Here is a 24,030-nt window from a genome sequence, read left to right as displayed (position 1 = left end):
AGTCAAGCATTGGGGGTCGATGTGATCAACTAGTCCCATCCCACCAAATTTCAGGCCTTGTGCCTATTGTAGAAAGGATCATCGTCATCGTCATCATCATCAGTAGTAGTAGTAGTAGTAGTAGTAGTAGTAGTGGTAGTAGTTAGTGGCTATGGCTGCTTATTAGCTTTTATTTTTTACTTGTTTTATTCATTGGATTGCAGCCATTCTGGAGCACTACCTTGAAGGGTTAAATCAAATGGCTCAACCCTGGCACTTATTTTTTAAAGTTTGCTACTTCTAAGTTATCAAGACATAAACAAACCAACACCAGTTGTCAAGTGGTGATGGGGGGACAAACACACACACACATGCATCATCATCATCATCATCATCATCATCATCATCATCATCATCATTCTTATTTAATGTCCATTTTTCATGCCGGCATGGGTTGGATAGTTTGATAGGTGCTGGTCAGATGAAGAGCTGCCTAAGCTCCATGTTTATTTTGGCATAGTCTCTACAGCTGGATGCCCTTCCTAACGCCAAACACTTTACAGAGGGTACTGGGTGTTTTTACACAGCACCATCATGGATGCGTTTACATAACACTGGTACAGGTGCTTTTTACATGGCACCAACACCCAAGAGCCCACAAGATTAGGGTCACTCTACGAAATCCACTTCAGTCAGCCTGGGGCTATTATTGAAGATACTTGCTTATGATCAATCCCATGCTTTGAGACTGAACCTAGAACCATGTGGTTGGGAAGCAAACCTGTTACCACATAGCCACACCCGAATATTTATTGCACAGTGCTTTCCAATGCGAAAACTTGAAATAACATAGCTTATTTCGTGATGTTCCTACATAAAGCTATTTTATAGATTTTTGAAGTCTATGTTCTTTTTATCAGTTCAAAGAGACACACAATGACTCCGAAACATCACAACTATTCTAACACAAACCAAATATTTCAGTCAGAACCAGATATAAAAGTTATTCATAATGCTTAACAATACCTTGATCTTAAGAGAAAATTCTTCAATATCTGCCAATGGTTGAACTCTTCCATCTAATAAAGAATTTGTTTTAGGGAATAATTTGTCTTCAATACAAGCACCTGTAAAGGCAAACAAAGAAAAACAATATGTAGGTGGAAACAATTATCTTTACAAAGAAATATGTGGTAAAATGTGTGAAGAAAAATGAAACTAACTTAAGATTATGAAAGAAATAACTACTCCTTCAATAAACTGTGAGTTAGATTGAACGGAATTAGTGGTCCAGTGTTTCTTATATAAGTATAACATCTTTTATCCTTTACTTGATTTAGTCATTGCACAGTGGCCATGCGGGAGCACGTCCCTGAAGGGATTAGATGAAGAAATTGACCCTAATTTCTTACTTTTCTTAGTTAAGTCTGCTACTTATTCCAGCATCTGTTTGCCAAACAACGGAGTTAAAGGGAAATAAACAAACCAATATTGGTTGTCAAGTGATAATGGGGGACAGATACAACCATAAAGACATCCAGCCACCCACCCCCACATATGATGGGCTTCTTTCAGTTTCCATCTATCAGATCCACTCTCAAGGCTTCGGTTAGCCAGAGGCTGGACACAGAACCATGTGGTTAGGGAACAAACTTCTTACCACACAGCCTTGCTTGCATTTTATATATATATATATATATTATATATATATATATTATATATATATATATATAATACACAGTGGTACCTTGACTTACGAGTGTCCCAACTAACGAGTTTTTGAGATACGTGTTGTCTCTTGGCCAATTTTTTTGCTTTGAGTTGCAAACTAAAATTTGGGTTACAAACCAGCTTCAGATACTCCACCATTTGTTGGCATAGCGCACACCACAGTGAACACCATGACATCTGCCCAGCATCCTGTGTCTTATAGCTCGATAGAGATGCATGTTAGCAAGTGCAAAGATCGTTAGCTAGACAGGTGCTAAAATGCTTAATTAGTCATTGCAGGCCACAGAAGCATCAGTGTTGTGCTTGCAGTTATTTTGCAAAACTTTGTTTTAGAAACCATGGGTCCGTAGAGAGTGAGTGCGAAGGACAGTGGGTACGAAGAAGTGGACAATGAGCTTTGAATTAAAGAAAGAAATTATCAAAAAACATGATCAAGGTGTGTAGTTGACACAACGAAGCAGTATGAGTGTAGCACTTCTATGATTTGCACCATACTGAAGCAGGAGGAATCGATAAAGGCTGTAACGCCAGTCAAGGGTGTTAAAACAATTTCTAAACAGTAGACATCTATCCATGAAAATATGGAGAAGCTGTTGATGGTTTGGTTGAAGGAGAAACAGCTCATAGGAGATTTCGTGACAGAGGCCATAATCTGTGAGAAGACTGATTTGAAGAATGTTTACAACAAAATGAATTTCACAAGTATCCAATGGCCAGATGCTGGCATTAAACTGGATGTTGGATTACATCTACAACCCAAGAACAGGAACTGCCTCGCTAAAATGTTTTTACACAGTTTACATCTACTAAATTTCCTTCACAAGACCCTGCGAAGTCAAAAGGGCCAAAAACATTTGCTTAAGATGGTATGTAATGAGATTAAATCCCCAAACCATGGCAGTTAGTATCACTAAATACGGTTCATTATCACACTTTGGTGTCCAAAATCTTTTCCATTTTTCTTCCATAAGAAAACTGAGCGTTTGTATTGAGGAGTTCCTTTGGTATATCTTTTTTATTTGGTTATTTTTTATTGCAGTTAAATTGGGATGAACATCCAAGACACAAACTGAAATGGATGATAAAGATTCCTTACACTGGACAAACGACAGGTGCTACCTTTTGATCTTGCACATTACATCTGGAGCTGGACTAGTTGCAGTTGATGTGGGTCTAAATCTTCACTATCTTAGCTATTGCTTATTTTAGAAGACAATTTATGTGAAAATAAGAATTACATGTCAGGTTCTTTGAAAATTCTTGAAATAAAATAAATGAATGAAAATAAATGACACACATTTGGTGATAAAGCAAACATAAAATTAGTGGCACCAACAGAAGTATGCATCATAAAAGATTAACAATGGAATGGGAAAAGTTATAGTTCAAAGTCTTTTACAAGTCGTTATCAACATAAATTAGTTTCAAATATGAACAAAACTACATCCCAAGTTTAATTCTCCAAGAACTTACTATCATACAATAGCAATTGTCAATGATAAGAAGTCATTAGAAAAAGGTATTTTGTTGATTATTTACCTGCTATGCCTCGCTCTTCCAATTTTTTGACAAGTCGTCGGGCATTATTGAAATTGCCATAGCCTGTGTCTGCATCTAATAAAATTGGGATATCGGTAGCATCTGACATATATTCTACAACATCAAGGACTTGGGTCCATGATGCCTCGTTGCTGTCACGGACTCCAAGCTGAGCAGAAATTGAAAGCCCACTGCCCCAAATCCCCTTGAAACCTAACAAATAGAAAGAAAAAAAAACATACAATAAACAAAAATAATATTTTTAATTAATATAAAATAACTTAATCTTTCAAAATATTTACTTTATTTAAAGACCCATGGAAAATAAAATCTGGAATGAATTTTCAAAGATCAAAGTACTGTTTAACCCAAGGTCAGTGCTGATTAGGGACAATGGGATGACAAATCACAGTCTGGCTATGATCATTCCAACATATTTTCACAGAATATATTAGTAAAAGTGTCTTTAATTTTTTATGACAGTAGGATGTGGTTTGAACATTTGGCTGATGTTTCTGGTAGATCAAACAACTATTTAAACTGATTTTTTCCATTAGCTTGTTATTTAAAACGGGTGAAATAATAAGTGTGAAAAAAAAAAAAAACAGGTGTAGCACAACTATTCACATGTTTAAGACTTCAAACACATATTTCTTGAAACTATTTCTTAAAATTAAGAAAGCAAGCTGCATCTTAATAGAACTGTTTTATTATATCTTTTCTTAAAGCCACTCCACTTCAAAGCATTGGCCGTGAGAAATCTTTTGTCAATTAAACATGCGACACAATATCAAAATTTAATGAAATGAATGTCACATGTTATTCTTTATTATATACACATTTCAGATCCTCAACTTCTTCAATGTGCAACTGCACTGGAAATTTTCATAACAAGCTAAGCTAGATTATTTACATTATTTACATTTGACGGATATCTGTCCTCATCTTGTTTGTTGTTCACACAACATTTCTGCTGTTATACCCTCCAGCCTTCATCAGGTGTCTTGGGGAAACTTCAAACCTGGGTTCTCATTCCTAACGTATTCTTCGTTGTTGTTGCTGTTATTGTTATTATTATTATTATTATTATTATTATCATTATTATTCAGGTTACTGATGAAGGCTGGAGGGTATATCAACCGAAATGTTGTGTTAGCAACAAACAAGATGAGGACAAATATCCGTCAATTGTAAATAATGTAAATAATTCCTCATCACTTAAATATAGAACTGTATTAAGCTGAGCTAGGGTAATATATTGTTGATATTAATTAAGAGGGTTAACAAGGAGGTTATACATTCGTAATATAATGTTAGTGCAAGAAGGCTAGCTGGTAGAATTGTTAGTTTGCCAGATAAAATGCTTAGAGGTCTTTCATCTGTCTTTATGGAATTCAAATTCTGCTGAGATTGGTTTTACCTTTCATCTTTTTGGGATTAATAAAATAAGTACCAGTAACCGGGGTTGATATAATCAACTAGTTCCCTCTCTTGAAATTGCTGGCCTTGTGCCAAAATTTGAAATCAACATAATGTTAATGTATTTGTATGTTAATTAAGAATATAGCTAGTATATGATGTGATATCAAAAAGTTCCCGGACTAGTTCAGTAGCAGGCTAACAGATGACAGCACCTGGTTGTGTGCACAGTGAAAGCTTGCAGTGACCTTCATGAGGCAGTGGTGTGCTGAGTGACATCATTGTGTTTACTTTGAAATTTGTGATTTTGTGATCACATGTCTGCTGTAGTCTGCAATTTGTGCTATGGACAGGAAGTTGGAACAAAGAGCCAATGTGAAATTTTGTGTTAAACTTGGGGAGTCTGCTACAAAGACATTGAGTATGTTTTGGCAAGCTCATGGTGATGAGGCAATGGGTTGTATGCAATGTTTCAAGTGGCATTGGTACTTCAAAAGCAGAAGAATATCTCTGGAAGATGATGAGGAAGACCTGCCAATGACATCACTCTTAGAAATGTGGAGAACATTCATCATCTTGTGCATGGGATTGCCAGAGGAGAATCAATGATATTGCTGGTGTTGTTTGTTTGTCATTTGGGGCTGTGCAGGCAATCCTAACATCTGTGATGAATTGGATTCTTCACAATAACAATGCCATCCTGTCACCAAGCTCTCCTCACTTGTGAATTTCTCACCAAAAACAACATGGCATCACTTCTGCACCCACCCAATTTGCCAGATTTAGCACCTGTAGAACTTCCATCTCTTTCCCAAGATGAAGTTAAGCTCAAAGGTCACCACTTTAACACTATTTTTGAAATCCAGAGCAAAATATAGAAGGTCTTCAAATGGAAAATGACTTCTGGGCCAGATTCTAAAACTGGCAGGAATGCTGGGACAGGTGTATTGCTGTACAAGGTGACTATTTCAAAGAAGATGATGTTAAAACTTAGGAAAATGAGTCATTTTTTATTAAACATAACTAGTCCGGGAACTTGTTGATACTACTTTGTAGATTTAATGTAATTTTCATGATTCACTAAATATACACCATAAATTCTTAATAGACTGAAAATTAGTTGAAGAAAGTAATCAAAAACCTAATGGCATCTGTTGTCAGCTCCCAAAGAAGGGGGAAAACATGTCCAAGAAATTAAGAACTAATTTTACATAAAATTCAATTTACTTATTTTTGAGGAAAATCTGATCTTCACTCATAAACAAGGGAGACAGCAATGAATGTTTCTATCTTATTAGACCTCATAAGTGAAATATAATCTTCTCAAGGCTCATTTGATCAAGGAATATAGACATTGTACATGTATAAAAGTAGCTGAATGACTATTTCTCTAACAAAATACTATAAGAAAAACACACATGGTCTATTGAATATTAAGCAAATGCCTCGATGGTTGGTATTGTGTTTCATAATATAATTTTATAATTAAAAATTGTCATAATTATATAAATGTTCTGCTGATGTAAGTAAAAGTGATTTCAGCAACTTGGAATTTCATTAGAAAACCGTTGATAAGTTGTGCAAATCAGTAGTGGACTTGCAGACTAATGATCATAGACATTCCAACCAAGGTGGCAGTGGTGGTGGCAGTGCTGTCGTCATAGAAGTCATCATGATCATCATCATTATCCTTTAATATCTCTTTTCCCATACTGGCATGGGTTGGATAGTTGAACAAGAACAGATGAGCCAGGAGGTTTCCACCATCTTCTGTATCTTCTTTGGCATGGTTTCTGCAGCCAGATGCCCTTTTTAATGTCAACCACTTGACCAGAGTGTATTGAGTGCTTCTTATGTGGTACCAGCACCATTGAGGTCACCAAGTACTTGCAAGGTAAGATTCCCCCACTCGAGTGAGCAGGGTATAGACTGGAGGAATAAGAAACTGGGACAGAGGGAGAGGGGCAGATGTCTTGCTGAAGAGGTGAATGCATGGGCTTGCCTACCTGGAAAATGAGAGAGAGAAAGATATGTGAGGCCCAGGTACAACAGGAATATGAGAGAGAATAGGTTAAAAGAGGGGAAAAGGTGGATGTGTAGGTAAGTGTACAGAGTGAAAATAGTGTGAGAGATGATTTGAAAAGGGGAATGAATTGGATGCAGAGGACATCAGTTCAGTGTAGAAGAAAGTGAAGGAAACAGAAAATGAGTTATGGGGGAAGGCTTGACAGACCCTCAGTTCTACTGAGATGGATGGGTCTTATCAAGCACAGCACAACATTAATCATCTCAGCCTTAAATCTCCTCTGAGAAGCTCAACATCTTGAGGTCAGTTTGCACCACTTTGTCTATCTTCCTCGGTCGCCCTCTTCCACAAATTCCTTCCATGTTTAATGATCTGCACTTCTTTATACAACTGTCTTCATCCATTTGCATCACATGATCACACCAGTCCAGTCTTCTCTCCTGCAAACCACATCTGATGTCTTTTATGCCTTATTTTTCTCTAAGCACACTGTCATTGCACATCCATTTCTTTCAAGCCTTCACATGTTCTCTGCTTTCTCAACCCAAGTATCACAGACATGTAGCTTTGCTCTTCATTACACAAGCATCATACAATCTGCCTATAATTCTGAGAGAGTGACCTTTCTTTACCAACAGAAGTAAAAGTTCTCTAAACTTTCTCCAGCCAATTAGTATTCTAGCAGCCATACTTTCAGAGCATCCTCCTCACTTAGGTTACAGAAAATATCTACTACTCCTCAGCATTTCAGAACATCCATTTCCTTTGTGCTCTTATCATTTATTGCTCCTGCACATTTGACAAAGACAAATTCCACATTCTCTATTAATCTTCTATTGATTTCATCACACCTCTTATATGTCTATAGTTTGCACTGAGTACACCATATGGGAATTCTACTACACCTTGTCTACATATGGAACCAATCTGCCTGTTCTCCCGATAATTAGGTATAGTGTATGTGGCACAATATAATCTAATGTAGTTTTACATATACCCAAAAATATCCTAAAAAAAAATAAAAGACAAATGTGGATGAAACATATTTGACCATAGGTTTGTTCAACAAAGTTTGACTTGGGGTTAGGGAATTAGAAAAACAGGACCATGAAGAGATAGCAACATTTGTTTCAGGGTATTGTAACTATTGTTGATGTTACTGTGAACTGTTTGAGATGGTCCACAGCATTTAAGCAGTCCAATGACTAAGATCAATATAAAATAATAAAAGAAGTCAAATATGTTTGAAGAACAAATATATGTTCCTGCTTTCTTTTGACTTGAATCATTTATTAAATACAACTTAGTAAAGACTCTTTACTTCTTGGCGGTGTTAAATCAATACATTTATTAATAACATTCCAAGTTATTCCAAGTGAATCAACACAAATCTCTTACTGCAAACAACTTTTCTGATGCAATAAACATCTACACAGCTGTCTCTCTCTCTCTCTCTCACTCACTCACACACACACACACACATCTTACAATGGTACCTGTAACAAAACACATGTCACCAAAGAATATTACAGCCGAATAAAGAAAGTTTGGACCTCAGAACTTTCTGCATTCAGTAAAACAGTGGCCCACAATGTGCTTGCAGTGCCAGTAATCATATCCAACATTTCGACTGCTTGACTGGATGCTTGATGAGATCCAAGCCGTTGTTACTAACCAGTACACATAATTTCCACATCAACAGTGATGTAGACCACCTCTACCTTAAATGGAAACAAGGCGACAAAGGCTTGACATCGATTCAAAATACCTTTGAATGTTGTATCATATCCTCTATTTCAGAAAGGAGCAATCCTACTGCCTTTCCTTATTTGAGATGCACTCACCCATTTCTGCCCCACCACCTATAATTGGAAATCTCTCCCCCACTGCTCTATCTGGTGGGCAATGCAGAAGCTAGGGATAGATGAATGGTTAGCGAGAGGTGTGCAAGCCATGCATAGGTCTGCAGTTAGTAAGGTGAGAGTCACCAATGTGTGTAGCCAGGCAGTGCTCCCGCCTGGCAGCACTCCAGTTGCTGAAAAACAAGTAAAATATAATAGATATATACATGTGTGTGTGTGTGTGTAAGTGTGTGTGTGTGTGTTTTGCATGTGTATGTGTGTGTGTTTGCATATGTATGTGTGTGTGCATGTGTATGTGTGTGTGTTTGCATATGTATGTATGTATTTATATATGTATGTGTATGTATTTACATATGTATGTGTGTGCATTTTGCATATGTATGTGTGTGTTTGCATATGTATGCGTGTATTTACATATGTATGTGTGTATTTACATATGTGTGTGTCTGTGTGCTTGCATATGTATGTGTGTGAATTTACATATGTATGTGTATTTACATGTGTGTATGTGTGTGTGCATGGTAATTGTTTAAAAAAATCTTTTTTGCAGTGACTTGTTATACTATCAGCAACAACAATTACAACATTAACATCTGGTGGGAAGTTAGTTTGGTTCATCTGGAAAAGACATTTTTTTGATAAAATTCTTTTTCTATAAATAAAATTATCTGTTTTATGTGTCAGTCCAATCCATGTCAGCATGGAAAGCACACATTAAATGATGATGATGATGATGATAATGATGATGTTGATGATGTGTTAAATTTTGGAATAAATTTTCAGATTAAATGTTTTTCCATTTCTTTCTTGTATTTTGGGTTATTCCTTGGGCATTTAAAGAATGAGAAAATCCTGAATTTGTCGTCCCCCCCCCCCCAGATTTCTAAATGGTCACAATATGGAATTCCCCTGTAATTCCGTTTGTTTAATCTGCTGTTGATATGCTCTTTTCTGTTCACAAAGAGATTTTCTAATCTGAGGAATGGCATTTTCTTTGCAGATGGGGCAGTCTGCACAATAGAATTGGTTTCCGCTTTTGCAGTTCATGTTTGCATTTATCTGGAAAAAGAATCTGCTTTCGAAATTTTGTAATTCTTTATTCTTTTAATTTGTTTCAGTCATCTGACTGCAGCCATGCTGGAGCACTGCCTTTAGTCGAACAAATCGACCCCAAGACTTATTCTTTGTAATCTTAGTACTTATTCTATCATTCTCTTTTGCCGAACCACTAAGTTACGGGGATATAAACACACCAACATCGGTTGTCAAGCAATAGTGGGGGAACAAACACACACACAGACACACACAAATACAACAGGCTTCTTTCAGTTTCCATCTACCAAATCCACTCACAAGGCTTTGGTTGGCTCCAGGCTATAGTAGAAGACACTTGTCCAAGGTGCCATGCATTTAAAAAAAATTTCATTATCTATTAATTTGTTTAATTTAATTGATTATTAATTTCAAAGGGTAGTTTGACCAAAATTTAACTCAACAAATGTAAGGGTTTTCTACAACTTCAAAACTACACACACACACACACACACACACATGTATCTTCTTGAAACAGCTACAGCCAAAATGCATCTTACTATGCCCTTCCATGAACCTCAGCACCCCATTAACTTTGCCATGTCCTTAACTTTACGTTTTATGTCAGTTCCAATAACATCAACATAGTTAAGTAGTCTTAATCTCTCTATAAATGTAGAGAATTCTCCAAAATATAACATGTGGCACAGCCACATTTTCACCATGATAGCAATGACTGGCATAACTGACCATGTTTTGAGGCACAATTGTTGAGATGAGTGGAACGTGTCTTTAAATGTCTTTTAATTTTCTTCTACTCTGGCCATAAAATATGAGGTTGTGAGTTTGATTCCCTGACCAGGCTGTGTGTTGTGTTCTTGAGCAAGACACTATATTTCACATTCCTCTAGTTCATTCAGCTGTAGAAATGAGTTGCGATGTCACTGGTGCCAAGCTGTGTCAGCCTTCGTCTTTCTCTTGGATAAGGTCAATGGCATGGAGAAGGGATGCTGGTATGCATGGATAACTGATGGTCTTCCATAAAGAACTTTGCCTGAATTTGTACTTTGGAGGGGAACTGTCTAGGTGCAATCCCATGGTCATTCATGACCGAAGCGGGTCATTACCCTTTACACTACATACATATAATGGCATGGAGAGGTGAGGCTGGCATGCATGGGTGACTGCTGTTCATCGATAAACAACCTTGCCTAGACTTGTGCATTGGTGGGGAACTTTCTAGGTGTAATTCCATGGTCATTCATGACCGAAGGGGGGGTCTTTAGACTTTAATCTGCTGAAGTAGAGATAACCAAGACCACTCAGTAATTACGACAGCAAATTAAAAATATACGTTACCAGTTTCTTGAACTATTCGAGCACTCAATCCATTGTGGCCTTCCATGATGAATTCAAGTTCTTTTGAAAGCAGCATCTGTTTTAATTGTGTTGTTTTCTGTTTAATTAGAAAATAAAAACCCAACAAATTAAATCAATTTCCACTTTTTAAAAATATACTAATTTAGCAACAAATCAACAGAATTCACTAGAAAAGTAACAAAAACGGCAGCTTCTTATTCTTCTTCTACTACTACTACTAGTGCTGCTGCTACTACTGCTACTACTACTACAACTACTACTGCTGCTCTACTACTACTAATACTACTACTACTACTGCTGCTGCTCTACTACTACTACTACTACTGCTGCTGCTGCTGCTACTACTACTACTACTACTACTACTACTGCTGCTACTACTGCTACTACTACCACTACCATAACAACAACTGTTACTGCTACTGCTGCTAATACTACTACCACTACCATAACCACTACTGTTACTGCTGCTGCTACTACTACTACTACTACTACTACTAGGTGAATGATTAGTTAGAACATCAGACATTCCTAACTTCCTTTGTAAAAGATGTGTAATGGTACACCCTGGATACAGGTATCAGCAAGTGTGTAATATTGAGTGCTTCCAGAATTATTCCATTACTGAAATAGAGCTTAGTGTATTGTGATGGACAATGATCTTGGAGAATTGAAGTGAGAAAGGCAGAGAAGGTAGAAGAAAAGATTAGGAAAAGGGCAAAAGAAAGAAATAAGAATTAGAAACAAAGAGAGGAGAATCGGGAACAACAAGAGGCATTAATTCTGGAGGAAAGGAATGAAAGTAAGGTGAGAAATGGGGTCAGGAGGTGTCATATGATGAACAATAAAGCTAGAGTTAATAGGTAAAGAATAAGAATCATTAATCAAGAAATATGAACAGTATAAACAATGGAGGGGGCTAGTCGATTTCATCGACCCCAGTGCATAACTGGTGCTTAAATTATCGACCCCCACCCTAAAAAAAAGGATGAAAGTCTAAGTCGACCCCAGACGAAATATTGTTAAGCATTTCGCCCGGCGTGCTAACAATTCTGCCAGCTTGCCACCTTAACAATATGAACAATAATGATAGGCAAGAATATTTGGCACAAGCTAGACTGAGAATGTAGGCTAGAAGAGAAAAATTAACTGAAAAGGAGAAATAAGATTTCCAAGAAATTAACCAAAGTCTTATGAAAAATACAACAGGATATAATTACCAAGTGTGGAAATGTTTATTGTTGACACTGTACCACTAAATGGGTTGTGGAATGTCTATGGTACTACCATTTATTATTATTATTATTATTATTATTAAAGGTGGCAAGCTGGCAAAATCGTTAACCTGCTGGATGAAATGCTTTGTGGTATTTCACCCGCCACTACATTCTGAGTTCAAATTCCACTGAAGTCAACTCTGCCTTTCGTCCTTTCAGGGTCAATAAATTAAGTACCAGTAAGACACTGGGGTCGATGTAATCAACTAGTCCCCCTCCCCTTAAATTTCAGGACTTGTGCCTTCAGTAGAAAGGATTATTAAAGAAGTTAGTTATTCTACTAAGACCAAACAAATTGTTGATTGTAACCAAAATTATTTGAAACACATGACGTTAGGAAGGCGTTAGGAAGGGCATCCAGCCGTAGAAACATTGCCAGATCTAACTGGGCCTGGTGCAGCCTTCTGGCTTCCCAGACCCCAGTTGAACCGTCCAACCCATGCTAGCATGGAAAGTGGATGCTAAATGATGATGATGATGATGGATACTGTATTTCATTACAAAATATGGTCACAAAACGTTTTGATACACTTTGTCCTCTTGGTTTATTTATTGCAGACAAAACCCCCACAACTTTCATCCACACCTGTATTTTACCTGACACGTAACCTAATAAAACTAAGAAACATGTAGTTATGAACGTTTCAGATTATTTCAATTTTTAATATATTTACATAATTTTCACACACACACACACAAAAATAAGTCATCAATACTCTTAATCAATAAAAAGAAAATTGATAAAAGATATGAAAAGTTTACAAGAAAATAAGCAACAGGATTGCAGCAGCTGTGTTGTATGAGTGAATTTGGAAACTTACAGTAATATAAATAGAGAACTGTTGAAAGTTTTATCGAGGTAGATGTGAGGTAACATATTTGAGAGGGTAGGTGTGAATGTAACTCTTTGTCATTGCTTGTGTGTTAGTATCACTGAATATCTATGTGTGTGTGAGTATGTAAGGATCTGTCTGTCTGCAGATCAGCTTTCGTGATCATGATGATCATCATCATGATCGTTTAACATCTGTTTTCCATGCTGGCATGGGTTGAACAGTTTGGCAGCAGCTGGAAAGCTGGAGAGTTGCACCAGGCTCCATTCGCCTGTTTTGCCATAATTGCTATGGCTGGATGCCCTCCCTAATGCCAACCACAATAAAAGAATGTACAGAGTATACTGAGTGCTTTTTACATCATGGTACCAACAAGGGAGTTTTTATGTGACACAAGTATCCATATTATGCATAGACATGGTTGTGGTTATTATTATTATTATTATTTTGGTTTGGCTCAGGTTTGGTTTTTACCTGTAACCTTAGGTGTTCTCAAATTTTCCAAAGTCTTTCAGGTGCTTAGAACTCTCCTGATAATCCTTGTTGTCCCTAAGAGACAAACTTTCTGTAGAAGCTCTACAGAACATTCTATTTCCATCTCCTTCAGCCATTTGTCTACATCTTTCCTTACTCTTCCCAACGCACCAATTATTATAGAAATGACCATTACTGTCCTCACGCTCCAAATTCTTCTTATTTCAAATTTTAAGGGATTGTGTTTTTTTTGTTTTCTTACTCTTTCTTTATTATCCTGGAATCAAATGGGCATGACAAGTCAATAAGTAAACAACTTCACCTTTCCTCATCTATAATCATGAAGTCTGGTCTATTATTTTCTAACTTCATGTCCGTTTCAATAGGAAAGTCTGACAAAATCTCCAGTACTCTTTCAACTCAATGATTGTATCATGTTTCCAGCTTCAAATCTCCATTTCTGGCACAGTTTCCAGAGTATAGCTTTTACAATCTGGTCATGCTTCAATTTCTTATATTCTTCCTGTGCCAGTTTGGTGCTTTCAGCCACAATGTGTACCACTTTCTCGTTCCAATTTCCACAAGCTCTACATTTTTCTGATACATTCTCTCCATATATATTTTTTCTCAAGTGGTTTGTTTTTATTGCTTGATCTTGGGCTGCTACAATTAGACTATTTCTCTTTTTTTCGTTATTTTAATCCAGCCCAGAATTTTGTTCCACATACTTCTTCGGCGGTTCTCTAAAATTAGCCATGCAGGGGTTGATTTGTCTGATGTGCTCTCTTCGTATTTCATTCTTGTCTTTTTCTCCTATCATGTGCTTCATCCCCTGTTCTTTATTCGCTCTCTTTAGCAGTTTTTCTGTGCTGCTCTGTAAACACTCTACTAGACGTTTTCTTTTTTCATCTATACATATCCCTCTGCTGCTATTAAGCTTCTTCCACCCTCGTCTCTCCCCAAGTGCAGCCGGTTGATGTCAGCTTTCGGATGGAGGGCTCCATACATCATCAACTACTTCCTAGCTTTTGACAATGTATTATTATTGTTATTATTATTATCATTATTATTATTATTATTAATATTATTATTATTGTGATACTCTGGTGGAATGGCGTCATCATCATCATCATCATTTAACATCTGCTCTCCATGCTGGCATGGGTTAGACAGTTTGACTGGAGCTCATGAGCGGGAGAGCTGCACCAGGTTCCAATCTGAGTTTGGTATGGTTTCTACAGCAGGATGTGTTTCCTAATGCCAACCACTCCAGGAGTATAATGGGTACTTCTATGTGCCACTGGCACAGGTCCCATTTACATGACACCAGCAACGACCACAACTACAATTCATGGTGGGTGCCATGTACATGGCACTGACAATGACCACGACTAAAATGCATTGGCACCGGCATTGACCATGACAATTCACAGGTGCTTTTAACATCAACTCTATGAGGCCCAACGTTCAAAGATCATGCTTCACCACCTCATCCTATGTCTTCCTGGGTTGACTTCGCCAACAAGTTCCCTCCACAGTTAGAGATCAGCACTTCACACAGCTGTCCTCATCCATACGCATCACATGACCATACCAGCACAGTCTTCTCTTTCGCACACCATATCTGATGTTTCTTATGCTCAGCTTTTCTCTCAAGAAGCTTATGTTCTATTGTACATGCACACTGACATTGCACATCCAATGAAACTAACTAGCTTCATTTTCTTCAAGCCTATGCATGTCCTCAGTGGTCACAGCCCATGTTTCACTGCTGTGCAACATGGCTGTTCACATACAGGCATCATACAGCCTACCTTTCACCCTGAACAAGGGGCCCTTTGGTACCAGCAGAGGTAGGAGCACTCTGAACTTTGTCCATCCTATTCTTATTTTCACAGCTACACTCTTGGAACATCCGCCTCCACTACCTACTTAGTCACCTAGATAACAGAAGCTATCAATTACCTGTAGCTTACCCTGCTGGCAGTTGATGGAGTCTATTTTCTGTACATTTGTCGTGTTTATTGTACTTGTGCACCTTTCACCCACAAAAAATATTTCCCCTGTTAACTTACCTCTTTTATTGCTACAAATCTTGTGTGTCCAAAACTTACAGTGGGTACATCTTATGGAGTTTCTACCTACATCTTTTCTACAGGTCAAGCAGGGCCATCTACCAGACGTGATTTCTGATTTGTCTGCCTTCCTACTTACTAAGACTTTGGTTTTTGCAAGGTTAACTCTAAGGCCCTTTGATTCTAGGCCTTGCTTTCACACTTGAAACTTCTTCTCTAGTTCTGGAAGTAATTTGGCTATGAGAACAAGGTCATCAGTATAGAGGAGCTGCCAGGGGCAATTGCCTGGAGGACTATGATGTACAGGAGGGAGCTGAAGATTGATCCTTGATGAACCCTTACTTGAACCCTGAATTCATCACTATACTTGTTGCCAACCCTCACCTTACTGACAGCATCCCTGTACATGGCTTGTACTGCTCTCACCAGCCACTTGTCTATCCTTAGTTTCCGCACTGACCACCAGATAAGGAATCAGGGGACCCTGTCAAAGGTTTTCTTCATGTCAACAAAAGTCAAGTACAGAGGTTTGTCTTTGGCTAAGTACTTCTCCTGCAGCTGCCATACTAGAAATATAGCATCAGTGGTGCTTCTCCCTAACACAAAACTGCCTCTCATCTAGACTAACTCTCGTCCTAATTAGTTGAGCTATGACCCTCCCTGTTACTTTCATCACCTGAGATAACAGTTTGATACCTCTATAATTATTTCTGTCTAAGGCATCACCTTTACCTTTGTGGCAGTTGACTATGATGTTGCTACATCAGTCATTGGGTATGACTAACCAGACCATACCCCCACATTGCCAGATTCTTTAAGCATCTCTGCAGTGATTCCTGATGGACTGAGAGCTTTCCCAGTCTTCATATCCTTCATGGCTTTATCTACTATGTTACTGTCTATTTGGATTGCTTGTCCCTCAGTTGGACCTACATTGAGCAGACTCTCCTTCTCCCATGCATTCTCTACATTTAGTAGCCTTTCATAGTGACACTTCCAAGCCTCTTTCTTTGCAGAGTCACTAACCGCAACTGAGCCATCGTCCATGCAAACACACTTCTCTCCCACAACATTACAGTTTTCCCTGGCACACTGTCTTGCAAATGGAAATACTTCAAGCATCTGGTTCTCATGCTGTAAGACATTGGCAAACTTCTTCCTTTCTGCTTCACTCCTGGCTGAGTATACCTGCTCCCTAGCTTCCCTTTGAGCTGCCTGAGTAACCACCTTGCAACCACCACCCTTACAAAATGTCATGCAGTATTTATTCCAGCCAAGGTCAACTGGACCATTCATCTTTTAAGTATCAAGTACAAAACAAGTACATAGACCAATACTATCAACTAATCCAACCCATCAAATTTTGCAATTTACACAAGTACTAAAAATGAACAGTACAGCCATTTTCCCAAGCTATTTTATGAGTCATGGCTTTTTAACTTTACCTATTTACTAATTTTTAGAATAACTATTTTTATTAGTGAATATCCTTTCACTTGACTGAAGTAGATGCTAAGATAGTCAACCAGTTACAAGGTAGGTTGGCAAGCAGTCATGTGATTTACAAACAAAGTTGAGAGATTAGATCACTAGGGCAGGTAAAATGTAATCTATCAATACAGTTAAGTAGTCAAAAAGGTAAGTAGGGCAAATGCGCTAAAGGCACAGAACAAATATTTACTGATTTAATCCTTTTCATACCAACCTGTCTGAAACTGCTACTAGTTCTATTATATAATCTTTCTGCTTTACAGCAAACCAACCTAAAATCTTTCATCATAATTTCATGTTAATTTATGTTAATTTATGTTACAAACAGTAGTTTAAAAATGACAAAGTTATTTTACTAAATTGCTTGTTATTTTCAAAATTAATTAAAACAAAAGCAGCATATTTCAACAGAAATATGCTAACAAAAGGGTTGAGATTTGGAATCCTTGCCTTGCACTCAGCAGTCTAAGAATTAAACTTCACAAATAAAATCTCATTGCCATAAGAAAAACAAAGAGAACAACCAAGTGCAGATGCCATGCTATTCAATGGTTGAGGTCAAGCACTTGTGTGGCTTTCACTAAATATATTTTCTTTGTAATACATTGTGTATATTCATAAAACAATGACTAAGTTCAAGTGGATTAATAGATTATGTTATTTGGGGAGATTATCTTTTATCTATAGCATCAGCACCTTTAGGATTGTTTTACTAACATAATTGTAACTTAAGAGAGTCCCATACGTAAATGCAAGATAAGATGTTGATGATGGTAATGGTGTGTGTGTGTGTGTGTGCAGGTGTGCATGTCTGTGTGCACGCATTCATGTTTGTGTATGCATGTGCATGTAGTTGTGTGTGCATGTGTGTCTGTGTCTGTGCATGCATGCATGTAAGTCTGTCCACACCACCATTTGACAACCAGTGTTTGTTTATGCCTCTTTAACTTAGCAGTTTGGCAAAAGAGACTGATAAATAGAATATGTACCATACTAAGTACTGGAGTTGATTTGTTCAAGGCAGCACTCCAGCCACAGTCCAACGATTGAAACAAGAAAAAGATGGAAGATAAAAAATAATGAAGCATATAATTTGGTCAAGAACCAAACCAACAGTAGCTACACCCTTGTGCATTTGTCCAAAATTATTGATTTTTTTACCCAAGCAGTAAATGAGTGATGATCACAGCTTAGGACATAAAGAACACCAGAGTTTTTACTGGTGTCATTGTATATATATATATATTATATATATATATATATATAATATATATATATACACATATATGTATATATGTATGTGTGTGTGAGGTTTGATCAATAAGTATTTAGTTTGTTGCCATAGTAACGAAGCTAAAGCACACAGAGTGAAGCCGCTAGACACAAATTAACCTTGAACTCTGCTGTGCATGCACAATAAGTTTTAACATTCTAGCTCACTTCCGCTGTTTACGGCAGTGCTGGGAAGGAAGGTGTGTAGTGTGTGATCATCACATTGACCATGGCAGAGAAAGTGGTCATGGCAATACCTGCTCAGAGGCCTATGCAAAGTTGTAGAAAGTGGATGAGCCACACACAAGTGTATAAGTGGTTCATATGTTTCTTAGATGACTGAAAAATGTCAAATATTGACAAAAATTCTGGGAGACCCGCAACCAGCAGAAATGAGAAAAACATCACAGATGTGCATGCAGCTGTGAGGGGAAATCATCGAATTACCATCCGTGAGTTATTGGAGGATGTGCAAATTAGTTATGGTTCAGTTCAGTCCAGTCCACTATCACTGAAGATTTGGGCATGAGATGTGTGTCTGCCAAGTTTGTGCCAAAACTGCTTTCAGCTGACCAAAAAGACACTCAAGTTCCAGTTGCACAAGATCTTGATTATGTCAAGAATGATGGAAACTTTTTGAAAACTTTATGTAAGCCTCTGAGCAGGTATCATCAGGCTTTTGGCAAAATTTGATACAGATTCTCTGCTCAAATTTTTCTGTCATAGTCAATGCAATGATCACACACTACACACCTCCCTTCCAAGCACTGCTTTTAACAGCAAAAGTGAGCTAGAACATTAAAACATAGCAGAGTCCAAGGTCCATCTGTGCCAACCAGCTTCACTCTGCGTGCTTTAGCTTCATTACTATGGCAACAGTCTGGATACTTATTAATCAGACAATGTACACACACACACACATATATATATATATATATATATATATATATATATATATAATAATAATAATAAATATTGTCTCTAATTAATATTATATATATATATATATATATATATATACTAGCAGAGATACCTAGCTTTGCCCATGTCACATGGAGTTGAAGAATTAAACTTTTCTTTTATATTTTCTGTAATGAACTGGAATAGCTAGGATTCAAATGTCATCAAAATTGCAGATTAAGAATTTTAGCGAGGGTTGTTTCTTTACACTCCCTAACAAAAATTCTAATGATGACATATTTATCCCATACTACTCATCTTTATGCCCAGATCCAAAATCGAAATCTTATGAAACCTATTTAAAGGTTTTTGCTCCTGAAAAATGGAGCACATAGAGCTCTAAAATGTGGGAATTAAGGCCCCTATTGTGTGTGTGGAGGGAGTGGGGCGTCTTAATGTTAACCAGAGAAGTTGAATTGTTGGGAATCTTTTTTAACTTGGGTCTTATATCATATCTATTGTTCAAATTTCTTTGAAATTGGAAATATATGAATGTTCACTGGGTTTGTAAAAGAGAGCAAAGCTACAGGAAACCAAAAGACAAATGATCACAATAAGCAGTCAGCTACCGTATCCTAGTTGTTACCACTCCCCAATGTAGGATTCCTCACTATGAAGGTGATAGGCACAGCCGTAAGATGCATTATGGATCTATAGCAATTGGAAGGGCGTGACCCAACTGAAATAAACATTAACAACTGTGTGACGTAAGGGCAAAGGAGAAATGAAAGTGTCACCTCTAGAGTTTGCCAATGATCACTATGCTGATAGGTAACCAGACAGAATAAAGTTGCAATCTATAAATCTCTTTCAATGACCAGTCACTTATCTGGAAAAGCCTTGAAATCAATGTTACCATATGGGGACTATGTGTGACCCATTCATAAGAAAAAGACTGAAAGGAGGTATGCAGCCAAATAACTTTACTCAAAATAACACTTTGCAACTGAATCAGTGGAGGCAAAGATGCCTCTCCTTTACTTGACAATTTATGCACCACATTGCAGAAATCACAATCTATGTATATCTCAAAGCAAACTCTTACAGTGTTGTACCATTGAATTACAAATAACACTCCATTTGTATACTCAGGTAACCTACAGCTTCCAATTGCACTTATCTTAGGAAAAATGACTAAATTGTAGGGGTTAAGCCCCTAATAAGTTGAAATTTTAGAAATATTACTTCATTTGTGTCTAATATCTATGGTTAAAATTTCATTAACAGCAAAAATGAATTTCCATGGGGGTTATTGCCTAATTTATGCCCCCTCACTTTTAGACATATACTGCATTACATCTGTCCTTATGCATGGAATATAATTTCCAAATTTCATAAAGATCCATTCAGTACTTTTGACCTAGTTTTGGATCATAAAAAATTACTAAAATTTGGTGGTTAAGGCCTCCAATTAAGGGGTCTTAGAATCCTCATGAGAAGCAGAAACTTTGGGAATACATCTCGATGTGTGTCAATTACCTATGGTTGAAATTTCATCAACATTGAAAATTTATGAATTTTCATAGGGGGTTCTGCCCCCTTTAAGCCACCTAAAATTCAAACCAAACATATTGTATTATATCCACCTTTATGCATTGAATCTAAGTTCCAAATATCATAAGGATTCATTCAGTAATTTTAGTCCATGAAATTGTATGAAACATACAACATTACCCTTCTTCATTAGGATCGGTGCAGCAGTTTTCGAATCTATAAGTAACACACGAACACACATAAAGACATTGGCTTTTATATAATAGATATATATATACACATATACATACATGTCTATATGTGTGTGTGTGTGTGTGTGTGTGTGTGTGTATTATATATATATACTCTCTTTTACTTGTTTCAGTCATTTGACTGCGGCCATGCTGGAGCACCGCCTTTAGTCGAGCAAATCAACCCCGGAACTTATTCTTTGTAAGCCCAGAACTTATTCTATCAGTCTCTTTTGCCGAACCGCTAAGTGACAGGGACGTAAACACACCAGCATTGGTTGTCAAGCAATGCTAGGGGGACAAACACAGACACACAAACACACACACATATACATATATATATATACATATATATATATATATATATATATATATATATACGACAGGCTTCTTTCAGTTTCCGTCTACCAAATCCACTCACAAGGCATTGGTCGGCCCGAGGCTATAGCAGAAGACACTTGTCCAAGATGCCATGCTGGGGACTGAACCCGGAACCATGTAGTTGGTAAGCAAGCTACTTACCACACAGCCACTCCTGCACCTATAAATATACATATATATATATATATACACACACACACACACACACACAGAAAGATAGATTGATAGATACAATTGAGTGAGCAAATAAAAATATGAATCACTGCCTTGAAGAATTCTTTGTTGAATGAATCAACCACTGCTTTTTTTTTATTTTGATAAGCCTGGTACTTATTCTATCAGTCTATTTTTGTGAAACCAATAAGTTATAGGGATGTAAATAAACGAACAGCAACTGTCAAGCAGTGATGAGGGAGAAACACTTACACAAAGACACACACATACACTTACATATATACACACATGATTGATTTCTTTCAGTTTCTGTCTAGGAAATCCACTCATTAGAGATTCATAGACAGACAGACACACACACTTGTATGTATGTATGGATGGATGGATGGATGGATGCATGCATGCATACATGTATGTATGAATGTATATGTATGTGAGATAATAGTTTCACTTTAATAGTTTCGGTATTAAAGTGAAAGTATCTGACATTAGAACAGAGAGATTTTATTGTTTCACTTTTGACACGTAATACTGAAATAGTGGAAGAGATAAGAGATTGCTCTGGGCTCGCATTAGGCAATGGCCCATGACACTACATGGACCCTAAGTAAGATATGTGTAAAGTTTGAATGAAATTGGTTGTGTAGTTCTCAAGTTTTAGTGCTTCACACAGACAGATGTACATTCTCATCTTTATATAAATATATATATAACTGGCACTCCGTCACTTATGATGACGATGAAGGTCCCAGAACAGCTTGTTCATGAGATTAACGTGCAAGTGGCTGAGCATTCCACAGACAAGTGTACCCCTTCATATACTTTTCAGGGAGATTCATCGTGACACAGAATGTGACAAGGCTGGCCCTTTGAAATACAGGTACAACTCATTTTTATCAGTTGAGTGAACTGGAGTAGCATGAAATAAAGTGCCTTGCTCAAGGACACAACATGCTGCTGGGAATCGAACTCATGACCCTATGATTGTGAACCAAATAGCCTAACCACTAAGCTACATGTCTTCACACACACACACACACACACTCAGCTGTAGAAACGACTTGAACCGTCACTGGTGCCAAGCTGTATCTGCCTTTGCCTTTCCCTTGTATAACATTGGTGGTGTGGAGAGGGGAGGCTGGTCTGGTATGCATGGCCAACTACTGGTCTTTCACAAACAACCTTGTTCAGACTTGTGTTTTGGAGGGAAACTTCTAGGTGCAATCCCATGGTCATTTATGAGCAAAGAGGGTCTTTACCCTTAACTATAACTATATATATATAATATTATATATATATATACATATATAAATGGAATTAAACGCAGGTGTTATTCAAGTCTTTTTACTTCCGACACATGTTTCGAAGAAAACATTGGTATTATTTTACACCATTAAAATGGTGTAAAATAATGCAATCTTCTCATCAGAGAAAAAAAAGAAACTAAACACATCAGTAAGACATTTTAACATTCAAAATGGTACATTATTTACTTTTGACGGATATTTGTCAATATATGTAAATAATGTACATAATTCCTCATCTCTTAAATATAGAACTGTATTCAAAATGGTGTAAAACAATGCAGTCTTCTCATCAGAGAAAAAAAGAAATCAAACACATCAGTAAGACATTTTAACATTCAGAATGTTAAAGACTTATTGATGTTTTTGGTTTCTTTTTCCTTGATGAGAAGACTGCATTGTTTTACACCATTTTATTCCTTCTGGAATAATACCAATGTTTTCTTCGAAACATATGTCGGAAATAAAAAGATTTGAATAACACTTGCATTTAACTCCATTTATTTATTTATGTATACTATACAAAAACATTTCACCTGAACCTGGAGTTTCTACCTTTATAAGTAGGCTGTTACATTCTTGGTACTTGTGTGAATTTTTGCTACCTTGGTAACTATTTATTTATTTATTTCTGTATTATTTGTAAACATTGAAAAAATATACATACGTTTATATATATATATATATTCAGGGTGGCACACTCAAAAATAGCCAAATAGCCTCGGTTCCATAGTATAGTATGAATATAGAAATACATTTACACATGAGAAAGCACCTAACCCTTTGTTTGCAAGTGTCATTTTGTTATTTCATTTCCTTGTACGTGCTATTCAAAAACCCAGTGTAGTTTGCTCTTGTCATTCACTTTTAATTGTTGCACACATATGAAATGATATGGCTACAACTTTATACCCATTGGCATGACCTCTTGCTTATGTGAGACTGCTGTGCCAATTAACATGTTGACGTCTTTGAACGTTGAGTAATCCTTTGGCTGATATCTTGAATAACTTGTGGCATTTGAAGTGTCGGGTCTCTTTGTTTTGGGGTGCTGTGTACTGGCCCTGTAACAAGCCACTTCTTGACCAACACTTTTATCG

The 24,030-nt window shown here is 37.1% G+C and overlaps 1 protein-coding gene across 1 annotated transcript in view; it reads right to left on the bottom strand.

Moving 5' to 3' along the window:
• LOC115222540 (phosphoenolpyruvate phosphomutase) overlaps positions 1-24,030 on the bottom strand; it is a 60,102-nt gene that overhangs the window by 20,200 nt on the left and 15,872 nt on the right. Inside the window, exons 3-5 of the mRNA XM_029792798.2 lie at positions 10,948-11,044; positions 3,250-3,462; positions 1,006-1,106 (exon numbers count right to left, since the gene is read on the bottom strand). Of these exons, the coding sequence (XP_029648658.1) occupies positions 1,006-1,106; positions 3,250-3,462; positions 10,948-11,044 (411 nt within the window). The remainder of the gene's footprint in view (positions 1-1,005; positions 1,107-3,249; positions 3,463-10,947; positions 11,045-24,030) is intronic.

The sequence above is a fragment of the Octopus sinensis genome, linkage group LG20, assembly GCF_006345805.1.
Source record: "Octopus sinensis linkage group LG20, ASM634580v1, whole genome shotgun sequence".
In the NCBI taxonomy this organism is placed as follows: Eukaryota; Metazoa; Mollusca; class Cephalopoda; order Octopoda; family Octopodidae; genus Octopus; species Octopus sinensis.
The sequence above is the reverse complement of the archived record's forward strand: the minus strand, read 5'-3'. Positions and strand labels throughout refer to the sequence as shown.